We start from the raw sequence: 19,715 nt of genomic DNA on the forward strand, positions 1-19,715 counted from the left end.
ACATATCATAAAAAGCCAAAGTGAACAAAAAGCTATAAGTAAATGATTTAAATTCGGAACTGAATGCCTCAACAATTAAACAAAGATAAATTGTGATATCTGACATGGAGCCGCGAGCGCAGCGAGCGCGAATTTTTTCGGGGATGCAAAGGGTGAACCCGTCAAAATTTATAGGAGACGACCAAAGCGAGGGCGGCTTTTTCTGAAATTTTATTGCAAATCTACTCATCTATTATTAGTAAAAATAGTTTTATTACATAATTATGGTTTAATTTTGCCGCCCCCTAAATAGTGCCGCCCGGGGCATTTGCCCCAACGCCACGCTAAAGGTTGATCTTAAATCGTTTTTCATAATTTTTAATTTTGAAAATGATCTTTCAATAGAAGTAACTGAAACCGGCAGTGTAAGTAATATTCTTAGCGCTATTGCTGTGTTCGGAAATATTGAAATCAAATCATTGGTAGAAAGATATTGTATTTTTTAAATATTACGTGATAAGTCGCTCGATTTGCCGCCCCCTAGGACGTGCCGCCCGCGTGCGGTGCACGCCTTGCACGCCCGCTTACGGCGGGCCTGCCCCTTACTTATAAAATCTCTAATCACCTTCTAAGCAACGTTTTAACTAATCACTACTTAAAGTCTTAAGCATTGATTAAATATTCGTTAAGACATGCTTAAGCAGCTCTTAAGTATTACTTATATTTAATTCACCTTTATAAGTAAGGCTGTATAATACTAAGTATAAATTGAAAATTGGTCCTTTTCAACAGACCTTAAATATTGTAACAGTAATTTGAGTAATTTCACAATGTTACCAAAAACCAACAAACTAACATTATTAAAACAGGCCCTATATATAACGCCTACTGAAAAACAAAAGCAAAGCATAGACGAGCGTTGAACAACTCATAGTAGGCGGGCGTTCGAGCTCGTCTAAGTAACTACGTATATGTCAATGTTTTTTCTACAAACGATGAAATTGATGAAAGACCACTGTCATTTAACATGACCTACCATTTATTTTGCATTAAAAATAATTGCGCAAATCTTCATTAACAAATAGGCAATTATTATTAAACATTAATATATTATTAAACATATAACCTAACCTAACCACTTTCATAAATGGAGTAAGTAGGTACTAAAAATTCAAGGGTCATAAGACTCGCACCATTTTCCATTCTTCTCCATTTCTTCACTTCTTCCTACCAGTTTTGACAGGCGTGGTGGCAGCAGTCTTGTTGGTCAGGGTAGGGGTCGCTATCGTAGAAGTCTTGGGTGCGCTGTTCAGGAAGGAAGAGCTCAAATCGGCAGTCATCAGGTACTTCTTCACCCTCATTTTGAGGTCGAAGTAGATACGGTTCTCGTGGTTCAATTGAGGCAGCACTGAGTAACGCCTGTCTGGTTCCTAGAAAAAATATTGAAGGTTTAGGTAGGATCCAAAAAGCCAGGTTAATATTTTTAATTTATTCAAGAAAGGCTATAATTTTTGAGGTCATCATGACCGGCCACACTAGTGGTCGGAAAGTTCGAGTCAGACTTCATACTGACAAAAACCCACCATGTTCCTTCCGGAGCCCTTCGTGTACCAGGACCGCGACAACTTTTTCAAACTGGAATTGCCAGGATTTAGCTGCATTCCTATATTCTAGTGTAATATTTTTTTCTACCATTTTGCTATTATATTTTCCTTTGCCACTACCATTTTACGCAGTAATTTTGTGTAGATATGTAATACATATACAGCCTTACTTATAAAAATCAACTAATCATCTTCTAATCATTGTTTTAACTAATTACTACTTAAAGCCTTAAGTAGTGATTAAATTATTTTGACCTATAAACGTTGCTTAAGCATGTCTTAAGTAATGAACAGATAATGACATAAAAACATACTAATTTCTCAACACTACCGGAATGTTGGTAGCTTAAAAAAATATTTGTCATGAAAACGTTGTGTAATGGCAACAATGGCATCCGTAAAATATAAAATTAAAAAGTTGAGCTGTCAATAAACCGGAAATGAAAAATCAGCTGGTAAAGATCCAGCCATTTTGCTAATTAGCGGGTTAAACAAGGGTGTGAGGCTACTTAATTTGACAGCTCATTTAAGACATTGCTAAGAAAATGATTTATTTCAGCCACGTTTATAAGTAAGATTTTTTCTTAAACACCCCTTAAGTTACTGTTACAGCCTTTTTATCGTCCCACTGCTGGGCACAGGCCTCCTCTCACACGGAGAAGGATTGAGCATTAATCACCACGCTTGCTCAATGCGGGTTGGTGATTACAGACTTTATAGTCCAGGTTTCCTCAAGATGTTTTCCTTCACCTTTATATCAGCCATTGGTGTCTAAGATATACTTAGAAAGTACATACAAACTTAGAAAAGTTGCATTGGTACTTGCCTGACCTGGAATCGAACCCACGCCCTCATACTCGAGAGGTTGATTCTTTACCCACCAGGCCACCACGACTTTGTTAACACCCCTTAAGTATAACTTATTATTTAATTCACGTTTATAAGTAAGACTGATAGTGTCAGGTGAGCTAGGAACTATGCCCACTACTGATCGTACTCACAATCTTTAAAACGATGACATAATAAGTACTTTTATGCTCAAACTGATCCGTCGCGTACGCATACGTCTGGAGACTGAATAATCCCTTCAGTACTCCACCTTCATCGCATAGGTCAAACTGTGTGAACTTGCCTAGACGGCACTTCTTCCTGAAAGATATATATAGATAGATTATCCTTTATTGTACACCAAGAAAATTAACAACACAGGAAATCAAAACACACAAAGAAAATATAGGGGTCTGGTCATACCGAAATGGCAGCGGCCAGCTACCAAGATGCGAGAGGCGCGCGACCTTTTCAAGCTTATTAAGCGATACTGGTCTTTTTAAGTATGTAGTTAAAGTTTATAATTATTTCAAACTAGCGACCGGCTACGGCTTCGCAAGCGTAACCGTAGTTATTTCCTCACTATTTGATGTATGTTATTGTACATATAAACCTTCCTCTTGGAACACTCTATCTGATAAAAAAAAACCGCATGAAAATCGGTTGCGTTGAAGATTTAAGCGTACAAAGGGACATAGGGATAGAAAAAGCGACTTTGTTTTACACTATGTAGTGATGCTAGAATTTTAAAGTGCTCGAAGCGTCTCTACCAGCCGCTGCCATACCGGTGTGACTCAACCCTATTAGGCCTAACCTGATATACTCCAACATGATCCTGACAGGACAGTTAGGGTTCACCAATAACGTCTTCTCGACTGAAGAGTCCATGGCTTCGCTGGATCGTGCCCGCAGCGACGATAGCTCAGGCGCATCTTTGTATGTGATGTAGATAAACATTTTCGTATGTTTTGACAGTTCAGAATGATAGTGACAGTTTATAAGGCGGAGTGACAGTTGCAAAGTGAGGTTAGGTTTGCTTTTTTTGTGTGTGTTCTTAGAAAGGAGTTTGTTCGTTTAAGTATTTATACCTCATATTTAAATGAAATGTTTTATTTTTCATTGTCTGCTTATTTATGTTATCTTATGCTGAATACATTAAAATTCCTCATTGCATCTTGAAAGTATTCCCACTCAAAATACGGAACGATTAAATGACACCTAAAATTCTACACATACCTAAGGAATCACATGTACCTACTCCAATCATCTCCCGAGCCTTTTCCCAACTATGCTGGGGTTGGCTTCCAGTCTAACCGGATGTAGCTGAGCACCACTGGTTTACAAGGAGCGACTGCCCTATCTAACTTCCTCAACCCAGTCACCCGAGCAATTACTTCAAATATGTAAATAATATAATTAACGGGTTTAAATTATAATTTACTAGCTGTCATATTATCTTCAGTTACAGCAGTATTGGTAATTTGTCATAGTTAAATTACAGTATAGCAATAAGTTGCCATAACAGTTAGGTAACCCGGTGCAAGACTGACGGACTTTGATATTGTTTCACAAGCTTTATCTCAGCTCAGTAGAATCGATCATTTCTTAACTTAATCATTATAGTTCGGCCATTCAGAGAATGCGTTCCTGACACGTCGCGATTGAACTGACGACGTAACTTTGCAATGGCGTTGCAGTTACGATAAAAATATTTTTGCTGGTTGTTTACCGTTTTAACAATTGAGGAGCATTAAAACAACATTATTATATCAATAATCAATGAATGTTATTACGTCGTCAGTTCAATCGCGACGTGTCAGGAACGCATTCTCTGAATGGCCGAACTATAAGCTGTCCAAGACGAGTGAGTTACTTACTGAACAAGTTCCATTGAATCCTTATTTAGCATCTACATTGTTTCTGGTGTTTTAAGAAAAAATACAAACACTTGAAACATTCAAATTCAGAACCTCCTCCTTTTTGGGAAGTCGGTTAACATGGGGAAAATAACTTAAAAATCTTTACGAGAAAACCTATCTGCTTATTTATAGTACCTACATAGTTTTAAGTTATTTTTTTAATCACCTGCCTGTTAATCCTTGTACCTACCACGTAAAAAACATAAAAAATAGATTGCGTGCACTTAAATAGCGTTCAAACAACTCTACCATGACCTACCGCAATGTCAAATCTTCATAGGCCGGTCTATACGGTCTTATACTTACTACGAATAGGCATATGATATATCAACGCGGACTTACAAGTTCATCGACCTCACGCTTTGGGATGAAAATTATTCTAGGCGAATTGAGTCTTTAAAATATTTTAATAGACGTATTTAATAAAGTCTCAATAACAAAGATACGTAAGAGTAAAAAAGAACAGTAAGTGATAATTTGATATGATTAGGATTTTATTATATCTACCTCTTTAAATTTAAGTTTTACGTAAATAGCGAGGTGCCTAACGACTCAAAATTCCAATTCGATAATAACATGCCAAAAAAATTATTCCCATAAATTCTAATTAGGTACGAGGAGGACCTTTGGAGTTTCCCAATCTAAAAAAAACTATTAATTCGATAAGGATTTGTTATTTAAAATTTTACAGCCACAAAAACATGTGGTCCTCCCACAAAAATTAATAAGTAATTGGGGAAAAGGACCAAAGTTATTTTGAAAACACTCACAATATATTGACGTTTTGATACGCGTATCTTTATTTGTGTTTACTCATTCTGACCTAAATAGATAGACCTTTTTTTTTCAGACTACATTGTAGATAATAATATAGGCCAAATTGCAAAAGGCTGTTGACCGATAAAACGATCGTACTTTCCAGTTATAGAGCTTATTCCCATCTCAAGGATTATAATTCAGATCTACTTTATTCTATTTTTAATTAAATTACTAATGGATACAAAAAGTGCTTGGAAAATATCAGTAGGCACTTGACCATGACCTATTTCTTTCTAATTAGGTCTATTAGAAACAATGAAGACGCTAATTTAAATACAAAATTAACAGACGTATCGCAATTCATTCGTCCCTCAGGCTGGACGTACCTACACTATGCCATTACAATACCCTACGTCACTAAAGGTCATCGGACACTGGACCCGCGCAGCCTTGACCGCAAAACACTTGCGCTCACTCGCATTTCAACCGTTTCCCAACTCAAAGAATCTAACTAAAGCGATTCATATTTCATAAGAGAGTTGCAACAGCGGCGGTGGCTGATGCATTCGGCTCGAGCCGCGCCCGATAACCGCACTGTCGTTCCGGCGACCGGGACATTTGCACGCTTTGTAAACAAACAACGCGTAATCGATTCGCGAATAAATTCGAATCGAATACCAACTAATCGATTCTGAATGATGTGACAATTTGTATAATTCAAATTTCGAACTGTCATTTAAGAAAATATTTTCCGATAGTGATGTGAAACGTTAGCATGAGTTTATCGAGTGTGTCGAGTTTAGTGACTTTTGGGGTGGCAGCGTGGCCGCCACCCGGGCCGCTACCGGCCTCCTTTCAGTTCCACCACCAGGGATCGAACTTTGCTGTATTCTTGATACTGTTTGCTCTCTGTATGATGGAGGTTGTGGTCCTCAGGATCATAACTGAGGAGCAGGCGAGGGAGCAAGGGTCGAGGAGTGTGACGTCAATGTGGTTTGACTTGGACGATGACTAAATGTGAATTATAGTGATGTGACTATTCAAAGTGATCTAGTTATTAGTACGGGTTAATTTTCAGATTGTTATTACCCTTGTATCTATAGGCTGATGTAGTATTAGTGTGTTTTGTTATTTGAAGAGCTTCTTTTAGAATATCGACAAAATGTTTAATGTAAGTAAGTCCTGTACATCCCCGTTAGTAGTATAGAATGTATATTTTTGTGATACAGCAAAACAGAATTCCTGTACCAACACCGACTAGGTTTTTATGATGCATATTAAATAAATTTTAAATGTAATATGCATTTTTATTTTATGTACATTTATGTATCAAAATACGAATAATATTATAAGAGTAGGTAGTAATTATATTGTGGAAATAACATTTATTACATCCTGACCACTAAATGCATCAGTATAGATGTCAGATACTTCATAATAATTATTACTTTTTATGATACACATTCTCTTTTTTATAATGCGATGTTAACACAAAGTAGTCTTCGTTTCCTGGGTAGGTGTATGGAGAACCTTTACACATAAAATGTTTTTTAAGGATATTTATACTTACCAAAAATACATAAATAAACTAAAATATACTTTATACTGTGTGGCATATACTTTTGCCAGCCAGGAGAAGGTAGTTCCTGGTTCTTCTTATGACGTTTGAAATCTTCGCGAGATTATTTAATCTAATTCGTTTTCAGCATTAACATTTTATTCGTTTGGATATTCTTCATTAAGAGTTAAAATAACATCTAATTAAATTAATTAATAGTTCAGGTAGACTAATTAATCATTCTGTTTACAGCAGAAATTATTGAAAGTAATGTAAGTTGATTGAGCAGTATTTTCTTGAAGTTTCTTCATACCTATTGCCAAAAAATAATATAAAGAGTTAGTTTTCTTATCAACTGAACCGATTTTCAAAATTCTTTAACCATTGTAGAGCTGCATATCCGGGTACGGGGATTAACCTGTGAAATACAAAACCATAGAAATAAATTCATATGAGGTTTACAACATTAGGTATTATCAATTATTGAAGGATGTATATTAGGTACATACCTACCTGTTTGGTATAAAAAAGCTATGAATATTTGGAAGGTCTCACAAACAAATAACAAGAATATCAAAAATAAACTATGTTTGTAACAAAGTCAAAGTCAGAACAGTAGACAAAAAACAAATTATGTTTTTATAAATAGTTTTAATAACAAAATTCTCACAGGGTATACTTATGATTAGGTACATCTACTACGAAAATGTGTAAACATCGTAATTAAAACTGTACGTTAGTTACTCTATAACAATAGTCAATTATTGTTATTTTGCTTCAGTAGCACATCTTGTTTTTTTCATCGCATGAGACCCAAGTAATAATAAATTATTTTGGTCCTTCGATACATCCGGGTACTTTTGAGACATGTAAAGGGCATTTAATTTTATAAAAGTTGCTTACAAAGGGACAAGACCTTTTTTGTATAAAACTGGATTTTCTTGTCATTAATATTATTGCAAACTTTTTGGAATTCAGAACATTTTTTTATGTAGAAATTGAAGAATTTCCGTTCTTTATAATGAAAGTGACTGAAAACCATTTCACATAGGGACCTACCTACAATAAAAGCTAATAATATTTTTCCAAAATATTTATAGGTACCACAACCTTTAGGGTCAATTCCCACTGAAAGAGCAGCGGCCGGCAGCGGCCGGCAGCGGCCGTAATTGCAAGGGATTGAGCGCGAGCGCGGCGGGCCGCGCGGCGCCGCGCGGCGCCGCACCGCGCCGCGCTCTTACATTTTCCGTGCTCTTACGGCCGCTGCCGGCCGCTGCTCTTTCAGTGGGAATTGACCCTTAATATTTTTCTAAAAGACTAAACTTACCTACTTTTTTTCTAATGCACTAACGTCTATAAATTGTTTAAAACATATCAGTACCCTTGCACTTATAATTAAGTGCATACAACCACGTGCCTGCATCGGCAGCGATTCAATTATATCTGATGATCTTTAACCTCGCCTCCAATATGACGTGAGACACTACGATTTACATTTAAAAATAAACTAAACATGTTACTTTACATATTGTGACATTTAGGTCCTAAGATACAAGGACCAGAATAAACGTAAGGACACGAAAATGGTCCTTTACCCCACATTTTGGTCATCACTTTGTTTGTCTGCAGATAAAAAGGTAGTTAAGTTTTGTTGATTATAAAAGGCAGAAAAATAATCTAAATTAATTAAATTACTTAATTTAGAAACACGTAAATTTCTCCTGTTACAAGATGAAACTGTTTACAAACATGAAATTGATTGATAAATGCACGGCCCGTAAGACTTGATGCACCAAAACATTTGTTACAAAGCATCTCTATTATGTGAAATACAACAGGAAATTAATCATCTCAAAACTTCCCGATGCTGTTAAAGCAACTGCTGATGAATGATAAATCGGATGCAAACATCGAAACATCCGATTGTGTGAAAATGAATTATCATCGTACTCTTTTCTAATATTTTCTGTGGATCTCAGTGGTTTAACTTAATAAGAACGAAATTTATTAGCGCGAAAATGACGCATACGCAACACAAAAGTACAGATACCGGCACGGATATTGGGCTCTCGGCGGAAGAGTGGGTATCGCTTTGCGCACCCGTACGCATAAGGCAATAAGGCAGTAAATCGCTTCTGCGCAGGTGAAGGTCATGGCTCGATATCCGTGCCGATAACTGTAAAATACAGAAAAATAAAACAAGGAAAGACATTTGACATACCTACATGGGCAGGAGAAGAAATAATGGAGAATATAATACAGACCCAAGCAAATCTATCCCTAGCTCAGCTTAATACTTTTCTTTATTAATTGCCAAAACATAAAGTTGTACATAGAACAGTACAAAAGTACTTTTCTATTTCATCAAAAACTTGCATATTAGCAGTAATAACCAGACAAAATGGCTCTCAAGACCAAACCACAAAATAAACATAGGTACTTAATTTTCCATAACATTCAGAAACGTCGAAATTCTCTCAAAACAGTCAATAAAAATATTTAGAAATAGTTTCTTCCGCAACGACAGCGCAACACACTCGGCGCTTGCGCACACTTACCATGAAAGAGTATTGCAATCGGATATTTTACATCGGTTTGGAACACACGCTATCGGATGCCGATATAATATTCCGAAATCCTTGTACGAGATTAATAATCGTTCACGCAGATGCTAAGATCATGAATATTCAAATGCGACCCGTTTACCGTAAGTATAGAATCTTAGTAGGTTTATTTAACTTGAGAAGAAACCGTATAGTATTGTCAACTGTTACTAGAAAGAAGTGGATTTTACGGATCAGGAATAGTATTTGCTTCTTGTTCCTCGCTGCTCTTCCTTCAGTTCCTCAAAGCAGATTCTTCAAGACTAAGATAGTCCAATTCGTAGGTGATACCAATCCGATGTGGGCTGTGTATAGAGGTCTCGTTCGTGTTCATTCTACGTTGCTGGAGTCAATTTTTTATACAACTCCCGAGTCAAATATTATCACGTTAAAACATACAAATTTTAATAAGATTGTATTTTTTGATTGTACAGAACTGTCCCTCATATCTATGTGTAAGAAACTTGGAGGAAGTGATAAGCCTATTATTAGGAACCTACTAAGGCAGAGTTGGTCTAGAGTCATCTTCAAATGACCGACGTGTTTTTCGCAAACAAAATTTTACGAGTGACGTAATTTTCCTAACCTTGGCCTGACCTTGATGTGAAGATTAAACAAGTTCTTTGGTTTTACACATTTAATTCACTACCTGATGCATTTAACGTAATCAATTTTCTCATTTGCATACAATGCAGTTTTTAGTTATACCATTTTCAAGTATCTAGACACGTTAATATTCTGAAATTTATTTTTCTTTTAGTTCTGTTGTGAAGGTCAAATAAGATTTTGATGAGTATTAAAATTTGATATTTTTTTCATTAAATTGAATTATGTGTCCCAAAAAGGCTCTATCGATACTTGATAGAAAATTTACTGAATTTCACTAGCTGTCTCATGCTTACTCGATCAAAACCTTACTTTCAAACCGACCAAGCATCCTTACACTATTAAAACTACAGACAAAAATCAACCAGCACAATAAAAAAAAAAAACAGCGTCACCCAAACACATGAAAGACCAGTGCTACATATTGCTCAAGTGAAATAAATTGCCGTCAGAAGGGAGATTAGCCAAGCATGGCGCCGTGTGTCAAAACTCCCAGCTAAGTTGATCTGCGAGGTTAAGCAATGACTGCAACCAGTCGGCGCGACCAGTTGCAGCGCTTGTGGAAATCTGCATACACGATGTGAAAGGGATTGCCTCGTGTGTTTGGTCCCCTTCCTTGCTGGTTTACTGGATATCTATACTAGTATTATAAGGCTGAAGAGTTTTAAGGCGCGGTGTTTTAATATCAGGAACTACTGGTCCAATTTGAACAGTTCTTAACATCTTCTTTTTATTTGGGCGCAGCAAGTATTTCCCACGGAACGCGGATGAATCTGTTTTATTTGATCTTCAGTCTTATGTCAGATCCAGGACATATTACTCGTATAAGGAAAACAGATATACATACATGCAATATTCGGTTGTTGCAATGAGTCACTGAATGTTATCATGGGTATCATTAGATTGTGGAATCGCAATGGATTTGGACTCTCCCACGCCGACCCGGAGACGGAGACGATAACATGTTAAATCATCAAGCATGATAATTATATCATCTCTTTTCCTTATGTGCCATCAAATATGCTATATAGGTAGTCTTTGATAGGTATAAGAGATATCAAGCAACAAAGCATAATTACAAAAAAAAAAATCTATATCGTGGAGTGAGTGAGAATTTCGAAACCGGGAGTTCAAGAGTTTCAAAATTCTTTCAGTCGTGAAAGTACTGAAAGAGAGACCGGACTACTACAATTTCACTGATATGAGTAAAGAATTTTTACATTAATTTTATTCATGCTTAGTTACTTAATATTTCCACAGTCCTCAACAGCCCAGAAGACGTTAGTAATTTTCCTAAGGATAGACCTTGTGTGACACAACGCGTTTCTCAATTACTTACGTTTATTAGCAAGTAAAAACAGTAATGAAAGATTTGTTTGTCCATTGCACGTGTTTACGCCTGTTATGCTAGTCAAGATGGTCTTGACATCATTATTATGTACAAATTCGTAATACGATTTTGAAGTACCTAATGGCTTCTTCTACACTTACTTATCCTCTGTCAAAAGCTATTGGACCGATTTCCAAAATTCTTTTAACAGAATAATCTACAACTACATCATCTTTGAGGAGTAATATTACGTTTAAGTAATAGCTGTTCCCAATTTGCTGGGAGACCTTTTCTTCAAAATCTTCCGTATTTTGAAAAATATACCTATGCATGACCTTAAAGTCTGACAACCAAGGTTTTCCTACATTCGACAGTGAGTATGTATTTAATACTTACCCTTGTAGATAGGTGTACTTCTGTAATAAGACCTATGAAAATCTTTAAACATAGTTTCAGGAAACCAGTCGACGGTTATTTGCATCTGCAGGATCCTTAAGACGGCTGCGAAAGGAGATGGCCAAATTTTCATAGTAAAAAAACCCAGAATCGACAGCAACGAAATGGGTACCAATGGGTTCATTATGATAGACCTTTGACGGTGCCAAAAATTCTAGCCTGAAATCCATGGGGTATAGGAGCTATATCATATTTTCGCAAACATAGGTTATGTTGAATTTATGTTGATTTTAGAGATTATTTACATAAAGGACCATAAAAATAAACTAAATTAACATTATACATGCCAATAGTAATATCAACATAGTTACAGAGTTTGCCTGGTTATTAAAAGGTCTTGAGTTTGACCCCCACCCATTGCACTATTCACATGAACCACTCCAGATACGATTAAGTACCGACCTTACCTACTTGAAGAGGTTTCCCTATTATATGTAGGTAACATTCTGAACTGGCAAAGGTCAATAAAAAAATAAAAATAAAAAAAAAATACATTTTTTTTTTATTTTTAGCTTTTTAGTCACTATTCGCATTAGTGAAAAGTTCTTCTCAATACGAATAATATAAGCCCAAACACGAGGTAGTTGATATTTACCATTGCCGAGTTCCCTTAACCTTCTCTCTTCTCCATCATCAGGTCAGCTCTAAACCTTCACTCTTGTATAATGCTAACAGACACACACCTGAGTGTAAAGTTTTTACCCTATGCACAACTTCTAATGAACAGCAATCAGAAAAGTTAAGCTTTTTATGTACTAAAATCGTCATCGAAAAAACCTTGTAAAAAGAGAACCCCATGGTTTTTAGATGATATGAAATACTTTTTGGAATCTACACATTATACTGAATCCAACCATACATACGAAGTTTCTGTCGACTCTGGGTTTTTTTTTGGCCATCTCCTTTCTTACCCATTGCCACAAAAATTGCGCTTGCACAGTCTCTTCTTCTTCCTATTCTTGACTATGCTGACACCAGCTATCTTGATCTCAGAGAGGACCAGCTAAATAAACTTGAGCGCCTTCAGAATGTTTGTATAAGATTCATATTTGGATTACGCAAATATGATCATGTGTCAGAATTTCGTGTTAAGCTCAAGTGGCTTCCAATAAGACTTCGTCGGAACGCTCACATATTCTCCTTGCTATATAGTATTCTTTTTCACCCTACTTCCCCTTCTTATCTTAAGAGTCGTTTTGAGTTTGTTTGTGATACGCATTCAAGATCACTCAGGTCATCAGAAAACCTAAAACTTAAGATGCCAGTGCATTCCACATCATTTTATGATAAATCGTTTGTTGTACAGGCCACTCGTCTGTGGAATGCACTGCCAGTGGCAATAAGGCGAGCGCAGTCGATTGCAGTATTTAAAAAAATGGTCAAGGATCACTACTTGGCTCATTGACTAATATCGCTGTATTGTTATTCTTTTATCTTTATTCTTCTATCTTTACTTTCCGTTTATTACCTATTATTTATTTTTTTTTTATTTTTTTTTATTCTTTCTTTTTGTTTATATCTTTGGTATTTGTTAATTATATATAATCTATATGTATGTACACCCCAAACTGCCCGTTTTTCACTGTATTCTACAGATAAACTCCATCCAAAGGTTGTCTGGAGGAAATTGCTATTTAGCAATAAGACCGCCGATTGTACTGTGTTTTTGTATGTTGTGATGTCCTGTGTTGTGTCTTGGTGTACAATAAAGAATAATCTATCATAATATTTTCGTTTAAAAAAAGACTTGCTTTTATTACAATACTGAGAGATGTAGCAATGATTACCAGCCGCAACACAACACAACATTCGTATTACACAGATTACACTTCGATTTGGTAACAATTGTGTTACCGGTTACGCTGATCACTACATTAGAATGTTATTCTTCGCAATTGTCTTCATCATCAACTAATATAGTAAAGACTAGCTTTCCCGAGTATGTTGATAAAAAGAGTGATAGCCTTTGTGGTAATCGAGAGTATCACCTATCTACATACCCTTAAACCAAATTTGTCCAGCCTATTTTTACGTGAAAGAATAACAAAAATACATCCATACATTCTCACAAACTTTCACATTTTTAATATTAGTAGGAAGTAGGATAATATTAGTAGGATAGTAGGATAATATTAGTAGTAAGTAGGATAGTAGGATTTGCTGACAGCTGTTTTATGAACTCAACAATATCCCAAGAGAATACTTTCCTACACCCAGATAAAAAACGTTGCTGTAGATATTTTGAGCGGGTCAGTTGGTGGTAGTTATGAGTAGCTTGCCTTCCTAGTGCTTCTCAATAAAATGTCAGTATGCTTGGCACCTAGGGCAGAAGCCAGCCAGGGCTGCGGGATTGTTCAAAGAACAGACAATTGTCACGTGCTTAAGAAAATGTTATTTATTTATTTTCTTTCTGTCTTTGTAACGCCAGTATACAATCGCATTTTTTTATTAAGTATGGTTGGCATTTTCTTATTTCCAACAACAATGGTTATTTACTTACCTTAGTCAAGATATCTTTCAATGCACAATCCTCATAATTGTCGACCAGGGAAAGGAATACCTACAGCCCTACATTTCTGTTGAACACCATAGGATAAAGACGTCTATAAAAAACTCCTGAGAATCAGATTAATTTTATAATTTTTCTACAGAAATGTATAGAGTATTTTGCGTTTCAAAAGAAGGTAGGGCAGAGATATGGCAGGTTTTTGAAACGAGTGTTGTATTTGGCCTCAGGAACGACCGTAGCAGAAGATGCGTGACGGCGTCTCAGGACGACGGCGTGTGTCGTAGCTGCGGTGGTGACAAGTACGGAGGAGCTCTGCCCTGCATCTGCTATCCTCAGGAGTAAGTACAGCTAACCTATTATACAAAGAAGATTTAAGACACTTGGTCCTGTCACAGATATAGCCCACCGGATAAGCAAGTTGAAGTGGCAATGGGCTGGCCATATTGCTCGCCGAGCAGATGGTCGATGGGGTCTAAAAGTGCTGGAGAGGAGACCACGGACTCGGACACGGAGCAAGCGCAGCGTAGGACGTCCGCCAACAAGGTGGACAGACGACCTTATAAAGGTCGCATGAAGATGCTGGATGCGGGTCGCCTCCAACAAGTATCTGTGGAGATCTAAGAGAGTGGCCTATGTTTAGCAGTGAACGTCCTATGGCTGAGATGATGGTGGGTAAGCTTTACAGTCGGTTGTCAAAGATCTACTGAGCGTTAACACCTTTTTCCGCTCTGGATTCAACGAGAGCGACTATCCGACTATTACGAACTAAAATTTATATTCCTTCTGGCTGCAGCCTACTTCTGGATCGCGAAACGTTTAATGAGTATTTTTGTACTTGTCATCATCATCATCATCATCCTCCGAGCCTTTTTCCCAACCATGTTGGGGTCGGCTTCCGTCTATTTTAGTACTTGTATGTACGTTTATTTAAATTAAATTAGATCGAATTATGCTTCTAAACCGACTAAAACCGGAATTAATTTTACTATTAGTAAAACTTAAACCAATTAGTACATATAATTACAATCATAAATTGCTAAAGGATGTTTCTTTCAAGTAACTTCAAGCTGATTGAGAGCATTCGGGTCATCTTTGTATTAAATAATGATAATGTTCTTGAACTACAATGTTATATACTACAACTAAGTAACTAGCGGTTCATCTGCAGAACAGTTAAATTGCGTTAATAAATATTAATTATCGTTTATCGTAATATGACTTGTCCGGTCTGATTTTGAGGCATGGAATAGCCTTGGAGAAGATTTTCTTTTTAATTTGCCATTCACTACGCTATATTAATTTGGAATTGCTACTGATCACACAGTTTTCATCACATCGTCTTTCACAGAATCCATCCATCCATCCATATTTTATTCTCTCTGTTTATCCATCCACATTTAGATCTAATGAAAATTCACAATCTATGTAAGTACTGAATTTAATTATTGCGATTGCAATATTCCAGGCCGGTGAAGTTCGAGTCGGGCGCGTGGTTCCTGCAGCAGGTGCACCGAGCCATCAGCGTGATGCCGTGGAGCGTGTCCAGTGAGAAGCTCGAGCAAATAGGTCAGTCATTATACCAACCTCCTTCTTGCTTGGTTCCCTGGTTCCTATGTTCTACCTTTTTGACACATGCCTCATAGAATGAACGTCGAAAGCGAATGTTGCAACAGGTTGGGCAGCAAGCAAGGGTTGATACCTTTTCCTTCATAGCCAATTATAAGATCACTATTGGTTTTGGATTAAAAGGGTAGCTTTTAGGATATTATTTAGCAAGTTAGGTCGGTATCTCTCAAAGGTTGGATTGAGGACTTATTGCTCAATGAACCGACTGTTATCAGGAGGCTAATCTCACTTTTCCTCATTTTCAACAAAAACAAATAGGTACTTATCTTCTCAAGTTACTATTAAGGTGGCTTTTCGCAATACCTGTATCAGAGTTGGAAGGAAATATTTCTAATAAATACACGCGTGCATTAATGTTGTATGTGGAAATATAACTAGTCTCTCAACAATTTCTTAAGACTTATTGCGTAGGTATTTCCTCGTAGTTGCCACTGTAATTAATGTCTGCACCCAAGTCAAGATTATAGTACTTTGGACTGATACCTGTATTTCGTAATGCTTGTGAACCTAGGTCACGATTTTTACCCGCCGTAATTAATCTGGATTTTCTGGAAATTGTTAATAATTGCTAGGTAATTTTTCAGCTACAAAAGTAGTAGGTCGCCGGAAGACGCTGGATGCCAGTCGCCTCCAACAGGTATCTGTGGGGATCTAAGGGGGAGGCCTATCTTCAGCAGTGGATGTCCTATGGCTGAGATGATGATGAAAAGTAGTCAAAGGCTACTGTTATTAGATTTTTTTTTTTTTTTTAAGTACAAGCTCTGAATTTTTGGGATAGCAAAAGTATATAAAGTTACACATTGCTTGTCCCTTTTAACGGGATTTTGGCTAATGTAATCTATACATATAATAAATCTGTAGAAAAGTAATTTTTGTACATTGAAGAAATTGACAAAAAAAATAGCCAGCATGTTAAAGGATAACTAACAGAACCCATTTCCATCATTTTTGTAATTTTTGTCTGTTTGTCTGTTTATCTGTTTGTTTGTTCGGGATTCACGTAAAATCTACGAATTAAATGCAGACAATGCTTATATACAAAAATTCTACGTAACTTGGAGTATTACTTAGTTTTTGTTTCATCGAAATCGATTCACTCTATCAAAAGATATGATTAATTTTGTGAATTCAAGATGTAAAATATTACGACACGCAATCTATTTGTCAAAACTGTACATTTGAATGTTGTACTTATATTAGTTGATCGGCCTATTATTAATCTTTACACAGAAAATCACACCTTTATAAGTAACTTCGGAAGAAAAAAAAAATGAAAATTTTGTTTAGCCAAGGTTAAAGTAGCTCCATCTGTGGTAAATAAAATACATCATCAATTTGTCAAAGGAGCGAGGTGGTAAATGACAATATTACCATACATTCTTTATAGAGGATTATTATTTCAACAGATGGAGTTGTGTATTTTCCGTAATTCACCATATTTTAACACGAAGTGTAATTTTTCGATAGACATTTCAATTGTGTTTGTCAGTTTGCCGTGCCACATCAAAATCCAACTATAATTATTACCTTGATAAAAGGAAAATTAATAGTTCTCGGCCAAATTTAAAACGGTGCCATCTAAATTATTTTTTGAACATTATGTCAAAAATGATGACTTTAGTGGAACAATTACTTATCATTTAAAGTTACAGATGGAGTTCATATCAGGATTTTTTCATAAACATAGTTTAGCTTATCTTCCACTAATGTGGTGGCCTTAAAACAAATTACTTTGAGTGAGTAGTATTAAGTAGACCTTAATTATTTTTTCTGATGCAAAATATGTAAAATTAATCCTAGAAGAAATGAGGATCTATCTCTCGCAGGCGCTGCTAAGCGTGAGGTAGGTAATGTAGGATTCTGTAGCTTTAAAAACAAGCCCAGATACAAAGTGCAGATAAGAAATGGGAGCTTTCTCGATTTAATACCATACACACATAAAATGCTTTATGCGTCTGAAAACGTACAAATTACGCGCCGCATACCAGAGACAAGTTTACTTTCAACTTCTGATCGCAAATACACTGTTCACGATTACGAACAGTCTCAGTAAGACCTGAGCCAAGTCTAAAAAAACACCTTTTATATAAAACTACGTTTGATGTCATTTAATCACAAAGACAGAATTGTTCTCTGTTGCAAATCCTATCCACCTATATCCTATCCTAATCCAGAATGCATTGCAGGTGTGCATTGCACAAAAACCAATGGTATCCTATTCGAGAAGTCAAAAGACTTGACCTGCTAACGTCAGCTTCTGCGCTAAGCAAGTGTTCTTAATAGTACCATCAGAATAACATTCATCGTTGAATGAGGTGATTAAATTTTCAGAAACCACAATAACAGTAGGAGCCAAAGCGTATGATCGCTTCATAGAGCTCTGATTGGCCCCAGGTGACCAAGTCAGGTCTGATTTGTTTGTTCATCAGATCTTTGACAGTGTTTCGGTGGATACTTACTGTCGTCCTGTTTACGTGTGACACAAAATATGGTATATAAACGTCTTCCGCAATAGCGAAATTTTCCCGGTGTGCGGTAGTGACGCACAGTATACAACACTTATGTTTCTTTTGATTTGCTGGCTCCACCAAGAAATGGCAAATTGCGAGCGTACATTTTGAAAATCTTGGCAAAACTGCAGGTTTCAAGTACGAACACATGAAGTGGACTCGCACAGATACGTACATTTTGCCTATTCGTGAACTAATGTAAACATTTCGGTGGAGTCCCGGCTTAAGCCACCACATTAGGCGTGCGCGATCCTCGGGCGTGTGAGTAGCGCGGGCGCCGCGCGTGCGTCGCGAGCGCGTTGCGTGACCGTCGTGTTTTGCTGCCCTGCGGCATTTGCAGCGCGCTCGCGGCTTGCACGCGCCGCTCTCCTTGACGTCTAACTGCTAAGGCGTTTAGCGGGCGGCGGGGATAGCGGGCGAAGGGGTAAGAACGCAACTCGAGCGCCGCGTGCTCGCCGCGAGCGCGTCGCTTGCACTCTTCACACAGGCCGCAGGGCAGCAAAACGCGACGTTCACGCAGCGCGCTCGCGACGCCCGCGCTACTCACACGCCCGAGGATCACGCACGCCTAATGTGGGGTCAGCCTTATCATAGTGAGTAAGTGCACAGAAAATCCCCGTCATACAAGTGTTTCTCCCCAGTAGTGAAACTATCCTACCCTATGCGCCTGCTGATGATGATGACTCATTTTATCATCCATCCAGCTATTCCCCAACTATGTTGGTGTTGGCTTCCAGTCACCGAATCTGTTTGAGTACCAATATTTTGCTTGGAGCGACTACCTATCTACCTATCTTCAATCCAGTCAACTACACAAGACGATATCCATGGTAAGACTGACAGACTTTCTGGCTTCTGATTAGTCGCAGCAGCTGCAGAAAATGTACAAATGACAGCTTTGTCAGACTCAAAGCATATAGACATAGATTATAGCTGTTTCCTGTGAAAATTACTTACGCACCATACGTAATAATTTTCCAAATTGGCTGACTAGATCCAGAGATATTCACAATGTCACAAACTTTACTTCTTTTGTTTAGATAAATGGTCACATCCACAACACAACCTTGATCAATGAATCTATGCGACTGCTAAGTGCTAATCCTAATTATACTGTCACGTGAAAGAATGCACCTACGGGATAAGTAGTATTTTGACTATTCTATATTGCCCACGCAGACGAAGTTGCGGGCAACAGCTAGTATTTAACATAAATCCTATTATTTTTCTAGACGAAGAATGCGACGGCTTCGACGCCCCAGGGCCGAGCAACGCCACCCAAGGAGAACTAAGGAAGATCAGAGAGTTCCTGGAGACCATCTCTGCAAAGTTAGCCGGCGGGCCGCTAGAGAGCACTAGAGTCGCGCCGCTGTACGACCATCCAGCATGTAAGTAGTTAGACTTTTAAATCAAAGATGGCGCTGTTTT

The 19,715-nt window shown here is 37.3% G+C and overlaps 2 protein-coding genes across 4 annotated transcripts in view; one reads left to right on the forward strand and one right to left on the reverse strand.

Moving 5' to 3' along the window:
- The window catches only part of LOC124641429, a 125,700-nt gene that overhangs the window by 34,950 nt on the left and 71,035 nt on the right, over positions 1 to 19,715 (forward strand). For all 3 annotated transcript variants that reach the window (XR_006985689.1, XM_047179721.1, XM_047179525.1), the window contains exons 3-5: positions 14,379 to 14,489; positions 15,617 to 15,717; positions 19,520 to 19,675. Coding sequence is in view for 2 of the 3 variants with exons in the window: in XM_047179721.1 (XP_047035677.1) it covers positions 14,379 to 14,489; positions 15,617 to 15,717; positions 19,520 to 19,675 (368 nt within the window). In the remaining variant the exon portion in view is untranslated. The remainder of the gene's footprint in view (positions 1 to 14,378; positions 14,490 to 15,616; positions 15,718 to 19,519; positions 19,676 to 19,715) is intronic.
- LOC124642021 lies at positions 1,110 to 3,377 on the reverse strand. Its single transcript, XM_047180353.1, has 3 exons — positions 3,226 to 3,377; positions 2,585 to 2,732; positions 1,110 to 1,409 (listed from the first exon to the last, which is right to left on the reverse strand). The coding sequence occupies exons 1-3, from the start codon at positions 3,366 to 3,368 to the stop codon at positions 1,197 to 1,199; spliced, it is 504 nt and encodes a 167-aa protein (XP_047036309.1). The 5' UTR covers positions 3,369 to 3,377; the 3' UTR covers positions 1,110 to 1,196.

This window comes from Helicoverpa zea, chromosome 1, assembly GCF_022581195.2.
Source record: "Helicoverpa zea isolate HzStark_Cry1AcR chromosome 1, ilHelZeax1.1, whole genome shotgun sequence".
Classification (NCBI taxonomy): Eukaryota; Metazoa; Arthropoda; class Insecta; order Lepidoptera; family Noctuidae; genus Helicoverpa; species Helicoverpa zea.